General features: G+C 33.5%; 1 protein-coding gene across 1 annotated transcript in view; it reads left to right on the forward strand.

Annotated features, from left to right (window-relative positions):
* The window catches only part of MEOX2 (mesenchyme homeobox 2), a 65853-nt gene that overhangs the window by 31557 nt on the left and 13131 nt on the right, over positions 1 to 21165 (forward strand). Inside the window, exon 2 of the mRNA XM_006214775.4 lies at positions 19163 to 19335. Within this exon, the coding sequence (XP_006214837.1) occupies positions 19163 to 19335 (173 nt within the window). The remainder of the gene's footprint in view (positions 1 to 19162; positions 19336 to 21165) is intronic.

Genomic DNA, 21165 nt, shown 5'->3' on the forward strand with positions numbered 1-21165 from the left:
GTAAGACTTTAATGGTAACAATAAAGGACCCAGATCCCCTTCTCTGGCCTGCAATTCTTCTCTCTATGGTCCAGCAATGATTATACAGCTTCCAAAGAGAGGGCCATCTTAAACCTTCCAAAAGAAATCTGTCATTTATTTATGTGATCCTCGCTTCCTTGGTCCCCCCCCTTTTTTTTTCCTTCATCCATGGCAGCATCAAATTATTTTTTTATGTATAATTGGTTACATTTTTAAAGAAAAAAGAAAGTCCCCTACAACATGATTGTATGGTTCAAAATTGTCTTGTTATTCAATTAAATAATGCTAATTGAGTCAACTTTTAGAGTAACTGTGCTTTATCTGTCAATATTTATTATTCATGCTGCTAATGATAATTTAGAGAAGAAAACATTACATAAAATTTTGAAGATTTTTTAAATATGAAAAAGACAAAGTGTACCTATTCTTGATTTTTTTCCAATATGTATTAATTTACTTTAAAAAAATGTCTATCATAAGGATGAATTTGAATTCTATGGGACTATCTCTAGGATAATAGGATCAACATGTTAATATTCAGCATTTTGAAGACCAGATTTTCCCACTTCAATGAGTAGATGGCGGAAATTCTTCTGAGATTATTATGTTTCCATTATTTGAGTTTGTCTTATGAGCTTTCCAAAACATGGTTTGTAAATTGAGGAATTTAAAAATAAAAGAAAGTTCTGAAGTCATGTCTTTGTAAGAAGATGAGCTAATGTATACATGTGCTAATCCTAGAAAAAGTGATCATTTTTTCAAAGTTAGTTAAATTTTAAAAGTCCTATTGTTTTTTAAAATGGTTATTTTATGAGAGATTATGTTCTAGCAATTTCAGGAAAATTGCAATAATAAACTTTCCGTGATTTGCTGTTGTCATTGGCTATTAAAAACAATTAAAATAGCTTAAATCTTATAGAGTTGACACTAGAATATAGTAACTGTTCACAGCAGCTTTAGTTTCATGTTCCATAAAATTGAGCTTCCTGTCTTTACATTTTAGGACCTAGATCATGATCCTTGAGATTTTGCTATGTTAATGCATACAATTGCTAAGGAAAGGAAATAGTGTAACATAAGAAGACAAAGAAATTGAACCATCAAAGTAGATTTTTGCATAATAAGCAGAATCTTGGTGCTTGTTGAACTTAGCTACAGAATTTACTGAAACATATTTTTGAGCCATATGTATGAAAATGTCTTACATTTTAATGTGGAAAGCCCAGAGACCTCACCAAGATACTGTTAAGATGGGTTCACGAGGCAAACCTGGATTTCCGGTAAAAATGAGCAGTGAAAATATTCTCCCAGCACTCATTTTATGTATGTTTAAGTATCATAGGTTTGTGGAAATTGCATGATGTTTTCTTCTTCTCAACAGAAACCTCAATTACTATTTTTAGAGCATAATAACTATCAGAAAAGACCTTACTTAAGCTAATAAAATCTATTCCTATAGAACTCTTGAAATACCTAACATAAGAAATTTTTCTATTTATGAACATTAGATAAATTATTCCTTTAGCTATGATTTGTTTAATATAATACATTTATTTGTTACATTTGTTTCTTGGTGTGTATACCCATCTATATAAACAGAAAAGATGTGGGTAATACAGTACATGGATTGCATTTAGTGTGGCTAATCTATTTTGAGATACACATGTCACATGCAGTATAGTACCCTGAGGACAATGACTTATCACTAAAGAGAAAACGCTTATTAAATCCATTATTATCTTAGAGAGGAAGGGCTGATACAGATTAAGTCATTCACTGAGTCACTAATCTGGATATTAATTTTATGTCAGCATGATTTATTTAAGTGAAAAATGCTAGACCTCTTCTCAAATTGGTGATTAAATGTAATTATGAATTATGGAATTTTCTCTTTTCATTATAAAAACCTTCTCATGTTCCACAGAGTACTTTCTTTTAATACGTCATTGCTTTATAGCCAGCTAAGTGCATGATAGAGCTCTGTTTGTAACACAAGAAGCAATTAAATTATACTCACTTAAGTACATTCCAATAGCCCAGATATTTAATAGCATGGATTTTACTGAGTTTGACATACTTTATCAAACTTAAGTTCAAAACTTTTCTATGTTACAAAGATAAACTCTTTTTCAGTTGAGAAATAGAGTATTTCAGAGTGGAAGGAAGGAAATGTATAGGTATGTGAAAAAGACAATAATAGAGAGCCAGTGTCACTTTATCTAATATCTGGGGAGAAATAAAATACAATTTATTGTGAAACTGTATTTTCAAAGTGCTACAGAAACTTTGTCCCAGGTAAAATGTTCTATTTATTTAAGGGGTGGTTTATAAAGTACTTTCACATATATTATCTCATTTGTCCATTTAAGAAATCTGTGAGGCCAGCAGTAAACTGGGAATAAAAAGATTACAACTATTAGATAAATGAACAGGGTTTCACAGCACTGAGGTTTTTATGTCAAGTTTATTGCCATTTTTGCTCCCATTGCTATGGCCAGAAAACTTGGTGTTTCAGTGTAGATTAAATAACATTTCAGTGTAGATTAATTAACATTTGTTGTGTGGCTCCTGACGTAGAACTTAATTATAAACACATTCTTTTTAATTTCCAATATTTTAGAGTAAGCACTCACTGTGGAAAATTCGCTTTGATGTTGTAATTAAATATAAGCTTTAAAACAGGAAAAATTTCCCTTAGTACCGCTGCAAGTACATACACATAAGCATGGAGATAAATGCTTGTCAAACAAAATGCACGTGACACAAAAATACTCAGAGACATTTCTCAGAATACAATGTTTGTATATGTTTTTGTGGTAATTTTCCTTCTGTTTACTGTTTGAAAGCCAACTCTTTGTAGAGACTAGGTACTTTGTATATTCCACTTAATATAGTACTTAAAATAGCTTGACAGCCAAGCGCATCTAAGAAATGTGTTTTTCTTTGTTGACAGTCCTGACAATTCAGGTACTCTCTCATCTTCCAAACAACTGTTTATAGTTTTCTTTGTTTTAAGTTGCAAGTTCCCTAAGGAATTTCAGTGGAGGAATATTTTCAAGAGAAAATGTTATTACAATTGTGGGAAATTTGGAGGTTTTTTTATCACTCTTATGAGACCATGTCTATACTTTTAGTTTCCAGCACTTGGATATTGAAGGGTTGTGCTTTGCTTCTTAACCTGTTTTATTCTGTGCTTTAGGTTTGACACAGTTCTTACTGCATTTAAACAACAGAACACTCAGATGTGGTGATCCTTGTTGGATGCCTCAGTAATCTATGATTAGCAACAGCTTACTGTATGTTTCTTGTGATTAAAAAAATCTTTTCCACTTATTTATAGCAACTCCTAGTCTTTTCTTAGTTCACAATGACATGAACATAGCCTCTGTGAGTTACCCATTTTGGTGAACTGATCAACACAGCAGGAAGGGTTATTATATATCATAGAAAAATGTTAGTTCTATAGATAAACTTTAGAATTCTCTTTACACACTATTGTCTAATCACTAAGATCATTCTTGAATTGGCTGATCATACCATCTTTGCCTAATCTGTCTTTCTAAGAGGTTGTAACTATAGATTGTTATCCATGTTTCTATGATAGTTTTTAATTACCAGAATTTAGTTTGTGAAATAGTAAGGTATTGCAGCAGTGTGCTGGGGCCAGTTATTAGTGGCTCTATCGAGGCAATTGTTCAGTTTTCAGGAAGTTTGTGAACTAGTAAACATTGCCTTAACTTAGTGGCTTGAAATTCACTATGGTGAGAATATTTACCAGCATGAAAGTGGCAGATTGTACAAACCAGAGCATTTCCCCCTCCTACCAATACACAGCTGGATATAATTCATTCTCAGTCATTCAAAAGAGGATTCAAATATTGCATAAGTGATTGAAAATTTAAAGATCTACAAGTGCTTTAGGGGTGTCAGTATAGCTCAGTGGTAGAGTGCATGCTTAGCATGCAGGAGGTCCTGGGTTCAATACCCAGTACCTCCATTAAAAAGCATTTAAAAAAACTAATTACCTACTCCCCCCTCCAAAATTTAAAAGTCCTTTAGATATGTACCAAAATGTCTAAGAGGTTGACTAAATGCCTATGTGACCAATGATAACTAAATAAATCAAAATATTTTAAATGTTTAAAGTATAAATATATATGCACTCACACACGTACAAACATATACACACTTTTTATTTTGATTTACTTTGAATATAAAGGACAATGGCATTTAATTACACTGAGGGAAAAAGTGTGCTTTAATTTTGACTACACTTTTTAGTAGCAGAGCTGTAAAAAGAAAGTATGAAAGGAATAAAATCATACAGACTTGCAAAACCCATTTATTTTTTAAAAGGAAACATAATTAAACCTTGCTGATTGGCCAAAAAAAATTATAAGCACAGCTGGGTCTTTTAAAATATGTGCTAGTAGAAAGAGCTAGAAAATATAATCACCTCCTTTTGAAATCAATTTCATTTTTAGAAAACAAATCAAGATGTATTTCACTAAATGCTAGGTGTGAAATGACAGTTTAGTAATTCAAATAAAATTAAAAGACTAATAAATGTGATTTAGTAAAAATTTCAGTTAATTAAATCTTACTCATGATTCATTTTAAGTTTAATAATATTAATAATAGATGTATATTATTGAATTGGTACTACAGCTCAGATATACATACTGTAAATTTGCTAATTTTCCTCTTTACAACAATCATATGTGGATTCTGTAAGCGGGGAATTTGAATTTCAGAAGACTTAAGCTCAGAAGACCACACAGATAGTGGATTTTCAAGTCAGGTTGGCTGGCTTCAAAGCTCAGGCTACTTTCCCCAAGTCATTCTTCCCCTCTTAATACATAAAAGTTGTAAACAATATGTAAAACTTGTACAACTTTAATTATAACCACAATTCTGTTTAATCAATGCAAAATTTTCTAAAATTTATGCTATCAAGATTTTCCCACTAATATTATTATAAGATAAATAGAGGGTATGCTTTATGTGTGTGAGTGTGTGTTGGGGAATTACATTGTAGGAATGAATTGTGTGTTCCCTTGGGCAACACGGGTGTTGACCCACAGTGTTAAGTACAACAAAAATGCTGATACTTCAAGCTCCTTTCCATCCACAGTGTAGTAGAATACTGAATGCTATTTAATATCTGAAACTCATAAGCTTTTCAAACATTTCAAAAGCCACAGGCTGTGATTTATGACGTGAAAAATTATTAAATTGTGAGTCTTGATGGAATGCCTCAATTTGATGTAAAATTAGAACCCATGAATTGTCTGCTAGACCCAGATGGAAGCTTCACTTTCTCATAACTTAACTCTGTACCATTTATATGCTATCTTGGTAGTAATTTAAAATTAGTATAGAAGATTTTTCACATCTAATATAATATAAAAATAATTATCATTTTTATCTTTCAGACTTCAGTGAAAATTATTTTCTTGGTGAAATTCTTTCAGTAGTACATTCAAGTTAGTCTCTAAAATATTATGAATGCATAGACAATAATTACATTTCAGTTCTTAAGTTTCTATTTTTGTGTAATTGCATTTAAGACTTTGGAAAAGTATTTTAGAAGCTCATATATAGTTAACAATTCTTAAGGCTTTGCAGAATGGTTTGTGCCATATGTGGCATTTAAAGGAAGGCTTCGTGGGTAGATGATGAGAGTATGTCTACCTATGCAAATATACATACATATCCTTCTAAAATTGCCTCCCCCCATGAAATGGACTAATAATGATAACATCCAGGTATTTCCCCTAAAGGGCTCTTAACAAAAATATAGGTTATGCATCCCAAAACTTCATATTTCAACATCAAACTGCCATGATATTACACCCAAAATGATTACTTATAATTATTTGTGGATTTCTCATAAGCAGCTTCTATCCCCAACTTGATTGTAAGCTACCTTCCGATAGGTACTGTGTCATATTGATCCATTTCATAGCACATTACATGATGAACTAATCACACATGTGTCTAACCCACCACACTGTCAACATAGAGTAATAGGCTATGGATACCTGATTCAAAGATGGATTATAGCATAAATTTGTATGTAAATGACATTTTATTGAACCTCGCAGGTGAACAAGATTGCCAGTTCCCAGTACTCTATTCTTCGCAGACAGGCAGATCCAGGCTTGACCATCATCCCTACCTTCTTTTGTCTGAGAAGTGGAACTCTAGAATCCGTCTTTCTGACCTCAACCTCTTCATTCATCTCTCAGAATAACATTTATAAACCAAATGGAAGCTCATCTTTTCCTGTCTTATTCACTGCAGCTGTTCTGGCGTCACTGGTCTCTGTCATCACCCAACCACCTTTGCCTACCTTTTTTTTTAATCACATAGCCTGGTAGTTCTTAACATTTTACCATCATTAATAATGTAAAATTATCATTTCATCTCCTAATTCAGATCTCATGTTTCAGATTTTTTTCGAAGTAAATTTCATTGCATTTTTTTCTCAGCTCAAAACATATATAAGTAGTAATAGTAATAACAATGAGGAGAAGGAGGGTGATATGACTTGAACATTTGGGGGACCACCAGCACTTCTTTGTCATTTTTATATCACTATGCTCAAACGTATTTACACCAGACTTCTTTTCTTTTTTATTATTTTGGGAAATTATCAAATCATACAACAACTTGATTTAATCACAGAGCACTGCTTTTGTTTTTGTTTTTTTAGAAAGCAAGCGCTACTTAGTCAGCGTGAAGAGAATTTTTTTGTGAAGTATCTAAATAATGTCCCATAAATGTTAGGTCCTAAATTCTTAGACTTCCCCCAACTGGAAAAATCCCTTTACGGAAACCATCACAAATTGCTTTTAATGCAGAAAGATCACACTGAGGCTGTTTTCCTTGTTGCCAATATGGCTGCAATAGAGAAAAAGACCACAAAGCATTTATACCAGCAGCAATCAAAAGGATTAGTGCACAGGTCAGAATCCTCAGTTGGTTAGGATTTTCCAGTTATTTTTATTTTATTACCTATATCTGTTAATATTTTTATAATTTGTCTTTTATAATGTGAAATTAAAGCAGAATCAACGTATAAGTCATTTGCTATTAATCATTCCATGTAATTATTTCTGAGGTTTAAAAAATACCTATTTGATTTTGCTTCTCAAACCCTCTAAGCAAGGAAGATTATAAGTAGACAGTATTTTCAAGCAAGATAATAGGAACACTATTTAAAATAGTGGGCTTACAATGTTGTTTCATAAATACTTCTGGTTTTATTTTTTTAAATGAAAAAAATTTTAAACATGTTATATACTCTAATATCAAGGCAGAACATGACTCTTATCTACCTAACACGATTTACTTGGCTGCTGGGATTCTTTGCAGGAGAAGAAATACATGTGAGTACACACACACACACACGCACGCACGCACATACACAGCACACTATCTGACCGCAGTTTATTGGGTATGCTAGGTTTGGTTAAGTGTCATCAAATTTCCCAATAAAATTTTCAGAGGAAGCAAAAATTCATACATTGATCCCACTGGGCCTTGTAAAATGTCACCTCAACAGTTTCATTGGAAAAATCATAGTTAAACCTTCAGCTTCATTTGTAGACTAGCCAAAAATAATACACAGATCCTTTTAGAGATTCATCCATTTTTCAATGTAAAATAAAACTCTACTGGTCACTGAGTAAATTCTGAATTTCCTACGTGTTATACTGAGTTTTCAGAACAAAATTTTCCTACATGCAAAAACAAAAACAAGCAAACAAAAAAACCTTTCTAATTCTTGAATCTGTCAAATCTATAGCTTTCAATTCCTGAGGTCTTTAGAGCATGGTCCTCCCCTAATAATGGCTAGTGCTTGCAGTTGATTATTGAGTGCCTGTAATATGCAGATATAGTGCTAAATGATTTATTTAATTTAATCCTCTTCACTTTAATTCTGTGTTAAAGGTGAGGAAAAGGGATGTTAATGGTTGAATAAGTAGGTAAGTGGCAGAGTCTGTGCTCTTAACATCTGCTCATTTGGCATCTTGGGTAATAAAGATTCTGTTTGTGTAGTTTAGCTTTCATAGCCATATTTAGGATCACAGTGAAATAGTGATGTTTCTCAAATCGTTGTTCTCGTGAAAAGGCCATGAAAAAGATAAGGATGTTTAGGGGCTTAGAAAAAAAGCATTTATGTCCCTTTCTATAACTAAATGACACTTGAGGCCTAGAAATATAACCTGATAGTATGTGATCTCTGACGAGCACTTTAGTCACTCTGAGTCTCATTTTTTCTCATCTGTAAATAAAGCAGGTGGAACTAGATGATTATAAGAATCTGTTAAAGTTCTAAAATTCATGCATATAAAAGTCAAGATTTATTAATTAAATAATATGTTTAATGAAATAATGAATTTATTAGAGCTCTTATGTGCTTTGATGTGTAGTAGAAACATAACATTGACAGAAACACTTAGCAATTTTACTCTGCAAACAATCTAGTTATTGGCCTGGAAGAGGTAAGACTTGGCGCTGGTATAAAGATGATGTTGTTTACACATAAGACATTTATGCTAACTTATGAATTAAGTTGGTCATCCTAGAGAGTGTTGTGCAACTTGGAGTTAGTTATTAATATTTTGTCTCAAATATTATCTATATTCAGTAGACCTCAACTGGGAGTAATTTTGCCCCTTGAGGGCCTTGGCATCATCTGGAGACGTTTTTGAGAGTCACAACTTGGATAGGGTTGCCAGATTTAACCAATATAAATACACGATCCTCAGTTAAATTTGAACTTTTGATCAAAGATCAATCTTTTTAACATAAATAGGTTCCATGCAATATTTGGGATATACTTATACAAAAACGCTATTCATTGTTTATTTGGATTTTAAATTGAACTGGTATTGCTGTATAGTATCTGACAACACTTAACTTGGGCGGAGGTTTGCTATAAGCAGCTGGTGAGTAGAAGCCAGGGATGCTGCTAAAACTTAATCTTACAGTGCCCAGGATAGCCATCACCACCCATTTATCTTGAATAAGTTCATACTTCACTGCATATAAATGTAATAAGAAATATTCAGCCCAAAATGTCTGTAGTGCTGACGGTGGAAATTATGAACTATGTACAGTCCATTCCTTTGTTTGGTGTAACATTCACTCTCTCGGGCTGTAAATTTTCTAACAGTGACACTGATTTGGTACTTTTCTCTGTGAACATGTTTAGCTATATGATTATAGATTTAAAATGAAGGCAATATTGCCTGTCTCCATCTGCTATTAACTGCATGAAAGTTGTGTACTTTGAAAAGTTAATATAAAGCAATGTTGAGTGATGCTTTCTCTTTTTTCAAGCTGAAAGTCATTTAAATTCTTATAATGGAAGAAAAGTCCCTTAGGGTTATCACTGGAGTCATAATCCATAACCAGAGCATGAAAACCAAAGATCAGAAGAGATTCAGAATTAGATGCTTAGCATTGGGAATATGAAGATGAATAAGTCAAATTTCTTAATATTAAATTACCTAGGGTCTAGAATCCAGAGAAGCAAAGCAGACATAAAGTTAGAGAACTCAGTAATTTATGAGTTACTGCTATAAAAATATATTAAAGTCACTTGCCAAAAAATATATGGTGACTTGCCAAAAAAGGTTGAGAACAATGACATAAATGTAAGCCTTCACACTCTTAGAAGACATAGACTTGTATTCCAGAATATAAAAGAAAACTTTATGGAAGCTCTGCTCTTATGTGTCCAAGGGATTTACCAAGCTGCTAGCAGAATTAGTACTGAGTTTTCTAGAGCCTCACTGCAAAAGTTGTATGGTGGTATCTAATGTCATAAGGAAGCTCAGTCCTTTTTGCCCTGTTGACAGCTGTAAATTAGAAAAGTCACAGTTTTTCTGGCCACTGCCAAGTTACTTAGGTCTCTAATTTCTGAAAATAGTTTCTTTCCTTCTTCGTTCTCTCAAGGATACAGGAATACCGTGTAACTCCAAGCCACTTGCTAACATAAGAGATGAATCGGAGGTGAATGAGGGAGGTGAATAGGAGATTTGCATCCTCTTCATGTCTTGTCTATTGCTTCTGGGTGTATTAAAATGTAAATGTGAATAACGGTATTACCTTTCTTCACCCCAGTTACTGAGTAAATGAGAACAACAGTTGACATCAAACATTTATATTGTAGTAGAGGAAATAAAGGATCCAGATCATGGCAGAATGTGGTAAGCATTGTGAGAAAGGAACAAAGACCATTTGATGGGAGTCTCAGAGGAAGGATGCACTTTTTTAAACTAATATGATCAGGGAAAATATAATGCAATGCTATGTCAGAAACTCTTCACTAGGGGTTCCTGGTCCCATTGGAAACGCACAAGGTGATCTTTGCTATCAAGCACAATCCAAAAAGGTGCATGTGCCTCGTTCGGCTGCACAGATGGCCATGATATTTTTGTAGTTTATGCTTTCTCTCTCGGGTATAGCTAGAGGCACAAAGTCAATTCTGGGCTTCTGTAGGGAGTTTCTAAGCCTAGAACTGTGTAGCAAGATTGAAGAAGTTTATGATTACCCCGAAGTCATTTGCTGGTTTTGTTTTTGTGTTAAATAGTTTGAACTTGGTAGTGAGAAGAACTAAATCTCTGCTAAATTTGACTCAATTTGCATTATGTTCGCATTTTGTGTGTCTCTGGCTTCTCTTTAAATTTTTGGCAACAATACTGTTTTTTATTAAATATGTTTGGAATTGTATGACATTAATCATGATAATTTCATCAAAATTTGTTAGTTCTTTGATATTTCATTTTTTATTTATGTTTCAAAGGAAGAATCATTAGGTTGGCATTCAACTATCAGAAAGAACTACACAGTAAATCAACAGTAAAAATGGCAAGGTAATGAATTTAAAACAAAATCAACTGTTAAAGTCTCATTATTTAAAAACAGAAAGATTCCATTAAGAAGCTATAAGTAAAACTGGCTTCATACACTGATAGGCAGAAAAATTGGTGAAATGAAATGAATTATTGCTTAGGTGCCTATTTATTTTACTTTAATTATTCTCATTATGTATTTTATTGAGGAAAATTGATGGACAATATTATAGTAGTTTCAGGCGTACAACTTAGTGATTGGACATCTATATATATTGTGAAATGATCACCACAGTAAGTCTAGTTGCCATCTGTAACCATACAAAGGTAATACAGCATTACTGACTATATTCCCCAGGCTGTACTTTATGTGCCCATGACTTTATTTATTTTATAACCAGAAGTTTGCACTTCTTGATCCTCTTTATCCATTTCACATACCCCTACTTCCCCTCCCTCTGGCAAACACCAATCTGTTCTCTGTATCTATGAGCCTGGGTTTTGTTCAGTTTTGTTTGTTTCGGTTTTTTTGTTGTTTTTTTTTTAGATTCCATATATAAGTGAAGTCATGTGGTACTTGTCTTTCTCTGTCTGACTTACTTCACTTAGTATGATAATCTCTAGTCCATCCATGTTGCTGCAAATGGCATTATTTTATTCTTTTTTGTGGCTGAGTAGCATTCCATTGGGTATATACCACAATTTCTTTATCCATTCATCCATCCATGGACATTTAGGTTGTTTCCATATCTTGGCTATTGTAAATAATGCTGCAGTGAAGATATGCGTATATCTTTCTGGATACGTATTTTTATTTTCTTTGAAAAGTGGTGGAATTGTCGGATCATACAGTAGATCTATTTTTAATTATTTGAAGAACTTCTATACTGTTTTCTGTAGTGGCTGCACCAATTTACATTCCCACCAACAGTGTCTGAAGGTTCCCTTTTCTTCACATTGTTGCTAACACTTGCTATGTGTTGTCTTTTTGATAGTGGCCATTCTGACTGATGTGAGATTATACCTTATGAGGTTTTTATTTGCATTTCCCTAATGATTGGTGATGTTGAGCATCTTTTCACATGCCTTGTTTTTTTTGTTATTGAGTTGTATGAGTTCTTTATATATTTTGAATATCAATCCCTTATTGGAAATAAGATTTTCAGTTATCTTCTCCCATTCAGTAGTTTGTCTTTTCATTTTTTTGATGGTTTCCTTTACTGTGTTGAAGCTTTTTAGTTTGATATAGTCCCATTTGTTTATTTTTGCTTTTGTTTCTCTTGCCTTTGGAGTCATATTTTTAAAAATTGCCAAGACCAATGTGAAAGGACTTACTGCTTATGTTTTCTTCTGGGAGTTTTATAGTTTCAGGTTTTACATTCAATTCTTTAATCCAGTTTGAGTAAATTTTTGTAAATGGTGTAAAATAGTGATTCAGTTTCTTACTTTTGCATATGGCTGTCCAGGTTTCCCAGCACCATTTTTTGGAGAAACTGCCCTTTCCCTGATGTATATAGTCTTGCCTCCTTTGTTTGTAAATTAGTTGACCAAATATGGTGGGTTTATCTCTAGGCTCTCTATTCTGTTCCAGTGATCTCTGTGTCTGTTTTTATGCCAATGCCGTATTGTTTTAGCTAATATAACTTTATAGTATAACTGAAAATAAAGGAATATGACATTTCCAGCTTTGTTGTTCTTTTTCAATTTGCTTTTGGTTATTTGGGTATTTTGTTGTCCGTACAAATTTTAGAATTATTTGTTCTAATTATGTTAAAAATGCCACTGGAATTTTTATAGGAATTGTATTGACTGTAGGTTGCTTAGGAGTATATGGACATTTTAATAATATTAAAATATGAGCATAACAATTACTAGTAAGAAGATGAATCATTAATCAAAACCCTTGCAACAAACAAAAGTCCAGGGACCAGATGCTTCACTGATAAATTCTACTAAACATTCAAAAAAGGTTTAATACCTATCCTCCTCAAAATCTTTCCAAAAAATAAGGAGGAGGGAATACTTCCAAACTTATTTCATTGGTAGGCTTTATTCTGATATGAAAAACAAACAAGGATAACACACAAACACGCAAAATTACAGGCCAATGTCCCTGGTGAACATAGATGCAAAAATTCTCAACAAAATATTAGCAAACCAAATTTAACAATACATGGAAGGATCACAATGTATTAATAATACATTAAAATTATCAAGGATGGTTTAACATTTGAAAATCAATCAACATGATATACCACATTGCAAAAATGAAAGATAAAAACTATACAATCATCTCAATAGATGCAGAAAAGACATCTATTCAAAATTCAATGTCCATTTATGTTAAAAAAGTTCTCAACAGAGTGGTATAAAGGAAATGTACCTTGCCATAATAAAGGCTACACATGACACAGCTACAGCTAATATCATACTCAATGGTCAAAAGCTGAAAGGTTTTCCTCTAAGATCAGGAACAATTCAGGGACGACCGTTCTTGCTACTTTTCTTCAACATATGTTGGAAGTTCTAGCCACAGCAATCAGGCAAGAAAAGAAATAAAAGTCATACAAATTGGAAAGAAAGAAGTAAACTGTTTCTGTTTGCAGACGACATGATATTATACAGAGAAAACCCTAAGGACTCCACCAAAAAACTGTCTGAGCGAAAGAATGGATTCAGTAAAGTTGCAGGATACAAAATTAACATACAAAGTTCTGTTGCATTTCTATGTACTAGTAACAAACTCTTAGAAAGAGAAATCGAGAAAACAGCCCCATTTACACTGACATCAAAAAGAGTAAAATACCTAGGAGTAGTTTTATCCAAGGAAGTGAAAGACCTATACATTAAAAATTGTAAGACTCTGATGAGTGAAATTGAAGGAGATGCAAATAAATGGAAAGATATTCTATGCTCCTGGATTGGAAGAATTAATATTATTAAAAGGTCAATATCTGTTTTAAACTGGCTAAAATTCCTGTAACTGCTGTCATCTCAAAATTATAGAAGAGGGAGGAAGCTAAGAAAAAGACTTTGTTATGATATTTGCCAATTTACCCTAGGAATACAGTGCAATGTCGAGGCAAGATTATTACCTACTTTGAGAAAACATCTACATATAAGGTGTGGATGCCTTTAGGGACCCAAATATTTTATTTTTATGTAAATTCTGAGGTATTTGCTTTCAAATTATTTATATCTGTATTCATACTAAGTTATTAAATTAGTAATAATTTAAGAACAATCATGCTATTATGTCTCTCTCTCATTCTAAAATGCAACCTAAAAATGTATAGATTTTATAAAGTATATCAACGCATCATACTCTTTCCCTTTAATGTAATTACTTCAAAAAGCATGATTGTGTAATATTACCAATTATAATATTTGCTTATGTAGGTAGCTATTGCTAAGTACTGACACAACCATTTATACTGAATTTTCATTATTCTCGTTTTAGGAATTAGTTGTATGAAAATCTGCCCAAGTGTTGAATCTATAAACTAAAATGTACTGTAACATAATAGTAAGTATTCTATTACATAAAATTTTTAACTAGACACAGTCTTTCAATATCTCCCACCAAGTAAGATCCTAAATGCCTGTAACAGAAATAAATAAGATGTCCTTTATAAATTTGTTCAAAACATATAATTGGCAACACAAATATGATAAAAATAAATATATCTTCAGTTTCACTAACTTGGGATTTATCTGACTTATTTCATCATGAAAGCACACTAGACAATGAATAATCGAGGAGGCAGTGAACAGGGAGGCTGGATGATGAAAGAGTACATCTACCAATTGATAGTCACTGGTTCAGCACATAGAATGACTTTCGCATGTTGAATACAACTATTACTAAAACTAAACTATTACAAAGTGGAAAATTTTTGGGGGTCTTTGAAATTTGGGTTTGCTTTACAAATAAAGAGAAAGTATTATAATGGCTATACATTTTTTTAATATCAAAGGTAAAATTAATAGTGGATATTTTCAATGCTAATTGCTTTTATAGATGTAGCATAGTAGTGTTCAATCCTTTTTTAACCTTACACACCTCAGTGTATAGTAGACACGTTTATTACTAATAGTAGCTTACTATGGTTGTGGTTATCAAATCGGGAGACTGGGTTAGTAGAGGATTTAAGAACCCTTGGGGAAGATTGTTTACTCTGAAAAAAAAAATCTGGAAAGGTTGAAATGCTCATTCATTAAGAAGCTGGAGTAGCAAGTTGGATAAATTCTCCACAAGGAAGGCAATTTCCCATTTAAATGTGAAAATTACTAGGTTTAATAGGATTATTCCATAAAGTTCCCTGCCTCCATCCACAATCTCTATACCTATGTAAATATAATTATTAGCTTCTTACATCTACTATTTGTGCAATTTTGCTAATAATAACAGAAGATCTATCATTTTGAATAGCTTACAAAATATACAAGAAATTGCAAAGGACTAAAATAGACTGTGGCTTGGTATTCATTCTTTCTTCAGAATATGAAATAAGTATTCATTTTACTCTAAGCTAAAGAGACATTCCTTTACATTTTGATATTTTACAGACACAGGTAAATTATGTTCTTCATTTAAACAAGTTAATAATTTTACTCAGGGTAGCCAAAAATATACTCCATCATACTTTGTTATTTCTTTTTTGCTAAAAGGCATTCTGTGCCACTAGTGAACAGACCAAGCCCTTGCATTACTTTTCTTCAATAAAACATTATTATCTTTTGGCATCCTCTTGCACTAGGGGAAATAAAAAGTCACATGTGGAGAAGTTCTAAATGCTAGACAGAAATGATCCTTGGAGGGCAGTTTTTATCCTCCACGGAAGTATTGCAGACTTCTTCCATTAGCATAGTCCCAGGGAGCAAAAGGTGAGGGAACTGGGACTGCCTACTATACCTGAACACATAAGTCAACATTTCCTCCAGGCAGTGAGGGAGCGTGAGAGTGCACCCACATGTGCATTTAAGTATCTGAGACGAGAAACAACAATTGTAATATTTTACACTGCAGTGTACTGTACAGATGGTGACATTTTGTTTGTGGTTGTATGGAAAAAAGGAAGACAGACACCCCCCTGAACACCTACCATTTGGCATCGGATATGGGAGGCTGAAGAAAACGCAGGGAGTTTTGCCTCAGTTGAAACAGCTGGGAAACAGATGGAAGCTAATGTGCAATTTGCCAAAAGCCCCGTCCAAGTCTCCCACCCATTCTCCACCAAAGAAAAGTTACTCAGGTGATAGTCATAGAGGCTTCAGAGTCAGCAATTGGTGGGCTTTGAAAAGTGTAGGGTAAAAAAAAAAAAATTAAAAAAATTAAAATCCAAGATTATAGAAAATACAAGTCCAGAAATGCAATCCCAGGGAGCATGGTTTTAATAGGGAAAAAAGTGGGAGTATCATGAGTGGAAACCACAAAAGAATCATAGATGCAAAGATAAAAGTGTCCACAGAATTAGTTGACATTGGTGCTACCTCAACTACATTGACATGCTCTTTCTTAAGCGATGAAATCAAGAAGCACATACCCGCTCTTGTCATGTTAATTACAATAACAATTACAATAAAATTACAATCCATTATCCCATTTGTGATTATTGTAAATGTAAGTGCACACAATCCACATCATTTTAGTCACTGGATTTCACTCTGTGAGCTACTTTAGTTTGGAATTCATGCACTTGGTAAGTTGGATTTTGTATTTCAGGGTTGAATTTTAGCCAAACTTTTGTTTAAATTCAGTCGTTGGGTATACAAACCTCCTCTTTTATATTTCTAGTTTCAGTGGGTATGCATATGGACCCACTCCATGTGACCCTTCTTGTACACATTGGCCCAAGTACTGTGTTTATGTCTTTGTGTGTTTGTGTGTGTGTGGAGGGGTATGTTTGTGGTGTTTTTGAAGAATTTTTGAATACTTCAAAAGTTAAAGGAAATCGGTTTCAAAAATAAATACAACTTACTAGGCTTTCCTCAATGTGAATTTGTTCATTCATGCTTATATAAGGGAATGTGTTAACCATGAATCATTCAAACTGAATTGCTCATGAGAAAAAATGCTCTGGCTTTGCTGTCAGTTTCCAGAGTTGCATTATTGAAGGGAAAAAAGCATTGTCCCCACATAAAGAATAATCAACCACAGATTTCAGACTGAGCATGGCTCCAAATTGGCAAAAATACTTTTTATTCACGTGAGAACATGAATCCTTGTGAGAGGGACTTATCTGAATATTCTGGGCTGTGACTGAGTTTGCAATCTGTCAGAACAGCCAATGGAAAAGTTAAATTAAAAAGAAAATCAATCATTGGAAAGTTTTGTTCACATGATACCAGAAGACCTAAATGCTCCAAAGATGTGGAGATTGACAAAACTATAACTAAAAAAAGTGGGTGATGGACTGTGGGTTCCACTTAGAGCCAGGTAAATTGCCATTGTGTAAACACAGCCTACCCGAGAGCTTGCATATCATCTAATACGTTAACTCATCTGGTCCCGGCATCTTACTATAAAATATAGTCAGCCTGTGCCTGACATATCACAAATGGCTTTTTGCCAGATAAAGTCCTGCCTGCCCTGACAGAGTGGGGAGCCAGTCAACAGCGGGGTAAGTGACAAGCCCAGAAACGTGGTCAGTGAAATCTGAAGAATTTCCAACAGTACCAATGTACTAGAAAAGTGAAACATACCCTGTGATCCCTCAGAGCAAAAGTAATGGTCACATGTACCAAAATTTTGATGCACACCTATTGCCGCTACTGCTACTAGACCTGGAAAACTTTACATTTGGCCAACTTAGATTCTGGTAAGAGTCAAATCAAACTTGTTTCCACTAGAGCGACTTGTCTAGTGGATTTCCACTGTGCAGTCCCCTCTTGACTTCAGTTAGACTACCCCCAGCCAGACAGAAAGGAAAAGAACACTAGAAAAATAACAACAAAAATTGTTTTACATAGCCTGTGTAAACATGATTGGATGAAGAAACAAATATTGCTTTAAAAGATCCTTCATAAAGGTGTACCATACTACATTTGTCAATTAAAAAATCAAAATGTCACTCTTTTTAATCTTTGGTTGACTATCTATTTTCCTGTATCACTTCTCTCACTTGGCCTCATGAAAGAGATCATTGTATCCCTGCCACATAGAGGCATCACTAACTTGTGTGTACATGGGCAAAAGTAATTAGAAAACTGAAATAATTTTCAAGAGAGAACAAACATGCCACTTTATCTTGATTATGCTGATATTTCACTGAGGATAAATTTGACATGAATTATTAGAGCTGGTATGATTATCTATTACTTGGTGTATTTGGAATACTTTTCCATTATAGGCACACATTCTGCTCTTCAGTATATCTTCTCACCTACATCTTCTAACCTACATCTCAGAAATATTATGAGGATAAATAAAATACTATATGTTAATTATGTCTTGAACTCTTAGAAGGAAAGATGGCATGGTATTCTGTAAATTATTATTATTTCTACGTGGCACTATAAAAGATTTGATGCTTGGATAGATAGTGTTAGGTGTTTTGCATCCTATGTTTGTCTCATATATAGTGAAAAAACACTTTAAAACTCTGGTCATGTTTTGAGTTAAATGAACAAAATTTTATTCATAGATTCCTCATTGAACTAACTATTATGTAAAATGAAAGAAGAGCATTGCTACTGCCTTCAAGGAGACTGCACTGAAATAAAAATTAAAGGGTCAATAAATACACACATGCACTTACGTATGCTTAGTCTGAGCTTGAACTAATTTTTGTGGTCCAGCTACTAAATGTTTGAATTGCTCAAATAGTCACAAACTGAATCACCATTATTTTTTAGGATCACTCTGGTCAGCCATACTTAGACCTCAAGTATATATGTTGAAAAACTTATCTGAGGAAATTTTATATCTAAATTATTTTAGATATAAAATTGTTTTCTAGAAAGACTTTGGTTTATTTCATTATGATAGTAGCATATTAAGAGCAGTTCCATTTTTGTTCATATTTTAAAAGAAGAAAACTATACACTTCCCCAATTACTCTGTTAGTCATTTGGAGGCACACTGAAAAAAAAAGAAATCCAGCTCACCCTGTTGAGGTGAGATCAGTGTTCCTGGTCTATCTCTATTTTTCCCATGTCTAACACAGTACTTGAAAAAAGTAGTTACTTAACAAATATTTCTGATAGAATGATGTGACTGAATGTTTCCATGAATGAACTAAGTTGAGTTCTGTCTTATTTCTTTTCAGATTCCCAGGAAGGAAATTACAAGTCAGAAGTCAATAGCAAACCCAGGAAGGAAAGGACAGCTTTCACCAAAGAGCAGATCAGAGAACTTGAAGCAGAATTTGCTCATCATAATTATCTGACCAGACTGAGGCGATATGAGATAGCAGTGAATTTGGATCTGACTGAAAGACAGGTACCGTGGGACATTTTCATTATATGATATTTTTAATTGCTTCAGGTCAACAGTCTTCTCTCTCCATTTTTGAAATATCTAGATCTGTGGTTCTTAAGTACCATTTGGAAGACAGATTTTCTATCTCATGATGAGGTTTTTGCCCAGCAAAATAACAAAATTAAGGAAGAATAAGATAGCGATGTTTTATAGAAAACTACATTTATTCCATTTAACGAATCATCCTTTATTCTGTGATTGTGCCTTTATTTTTTTTGTTTGTTTTAACATACAAAATGATGTCTGTTTTTACATACATCATTTTACATAATGATGGCATATAGAGAGAAATTTTGTTTGCCTATATTTTAAAATCTCCTTATTTAGCATAATAGAAACAACCCCATGCTAGTTTCCTCTATTACCCAGGATAGGGTTTATGTTGTAGGGACACATTAACCCCCAAACCCCAAAGACATAAAATAAAAGTTCATTATTTGTTTACTCTCCATCCTAACTTTACAAGTCCAGCATTCCAAATAGTCACTTGGGACCCAGTCTGACTCCCTGGCATCTCAACATGTGGTGTCCTTGGTAACACAGGAGGTAAGAAAGAGTTGGAGGTTCATTCATTGACCTTTAAATGTTTTCACCTGGAAATGACCCATGTCACTTCCATTTACACTCTAATGTCTGGAAATAGTCAGTGGTACCACTTAAATTCAAGGGATCTGGAAACTGATGAGAGCAAGGGCATATGGATCATTGGTAAATATTTCTACCCTATTACTTCAAATATTTTTGAAATTGTTTTAGTCTCAGAAATTCAAAATTCTGATACTCATTCATTTAGAAAACTCTTTGAAATTATTAAATATCTATGGGCACCAGTTAATAAAATCTAAATAATATTTTTAATTAATTACTTTTTAGGTCCTTTCTTGGATTTTATTTGAATGGCAAATGATTTGCTCCAATAGTGTTCCCAGAGCACTCCTTGTATGGATCCTGATTTTCCCTAGGAGAATCTAGCCTACTGATGGTTAATAGTTGCTAATCTTTAGAAAAACATTCCTGAAAGGCAAATGCAAACATCTTTATGGACAGTGCAGTTATGATTGGCACTATTAGGACTAGAGTCTCATTTCCTCTTTCACTGTGTGCACCTCCTCCAGGGATCCCATTGGAACCAAAGAAATATAAACAGGGTGTGGACAAATGAATACTATCTTAGGAGAGCAAGTTGTTTTATCCAATTTCTTAAATCATCTGCTTTCCTTCTGGTAATTTCTGTGTTTCAGCATTTGGTAGGCTATTTCTGGGTAGTGAAAATATATGGAGGAACACTTTTATGTGGTTTTATTTATTGGCAGTTTATATTTTATTAAATATTATGACTAGTACCTAAGTTATGGAGCACAACATTTTCCTTCCCTTGAACTTCGCATACAAAGTTCCCTCCATAAGCGTACAACGTTTGGCATGCTGGAAAGCAGGATCCAAAATCTACATCATCAGACATCTGTTTTGTTTTTATTTTTTTTTTAAACTAGGAACAGGAAAAAAAGAAGAGGGGAATTACACATTAATATTTTTATATAGAGAGTGAATTCTAGGAAATAAAATCATGTTTTAAAGGAGACATAAAGGAAATCAGAAAGTAGAGTTTGCTTGTGATCTGCAGAAATAATGGGATGCATTACTGTGCTGTTAGTCAAGAGAAAAGTCACGATCCATGCTTTCCTTTCTGGGGATGTCTTATGATCACTTGTTGTTATCTGATCACAAATGGAGGTTTCACTTTTGGCTAAGAATAATTTCTTTTTAGGGGCAATTTTGTAAATTTGGTTT

The sequence above is a fragment of the Vicugna pacos genome, chromosome 7 (assembly GCF_048564905.1).
Source record: "Vicugna pacos chromosome 7, VicPac4, whole genome shotgun sequence".
NCBI lineage: Eukaryota > Metazoa > Chordata > Mammalia > Artiodactyla > Camelidae > Vicugna > Vicugna pacos.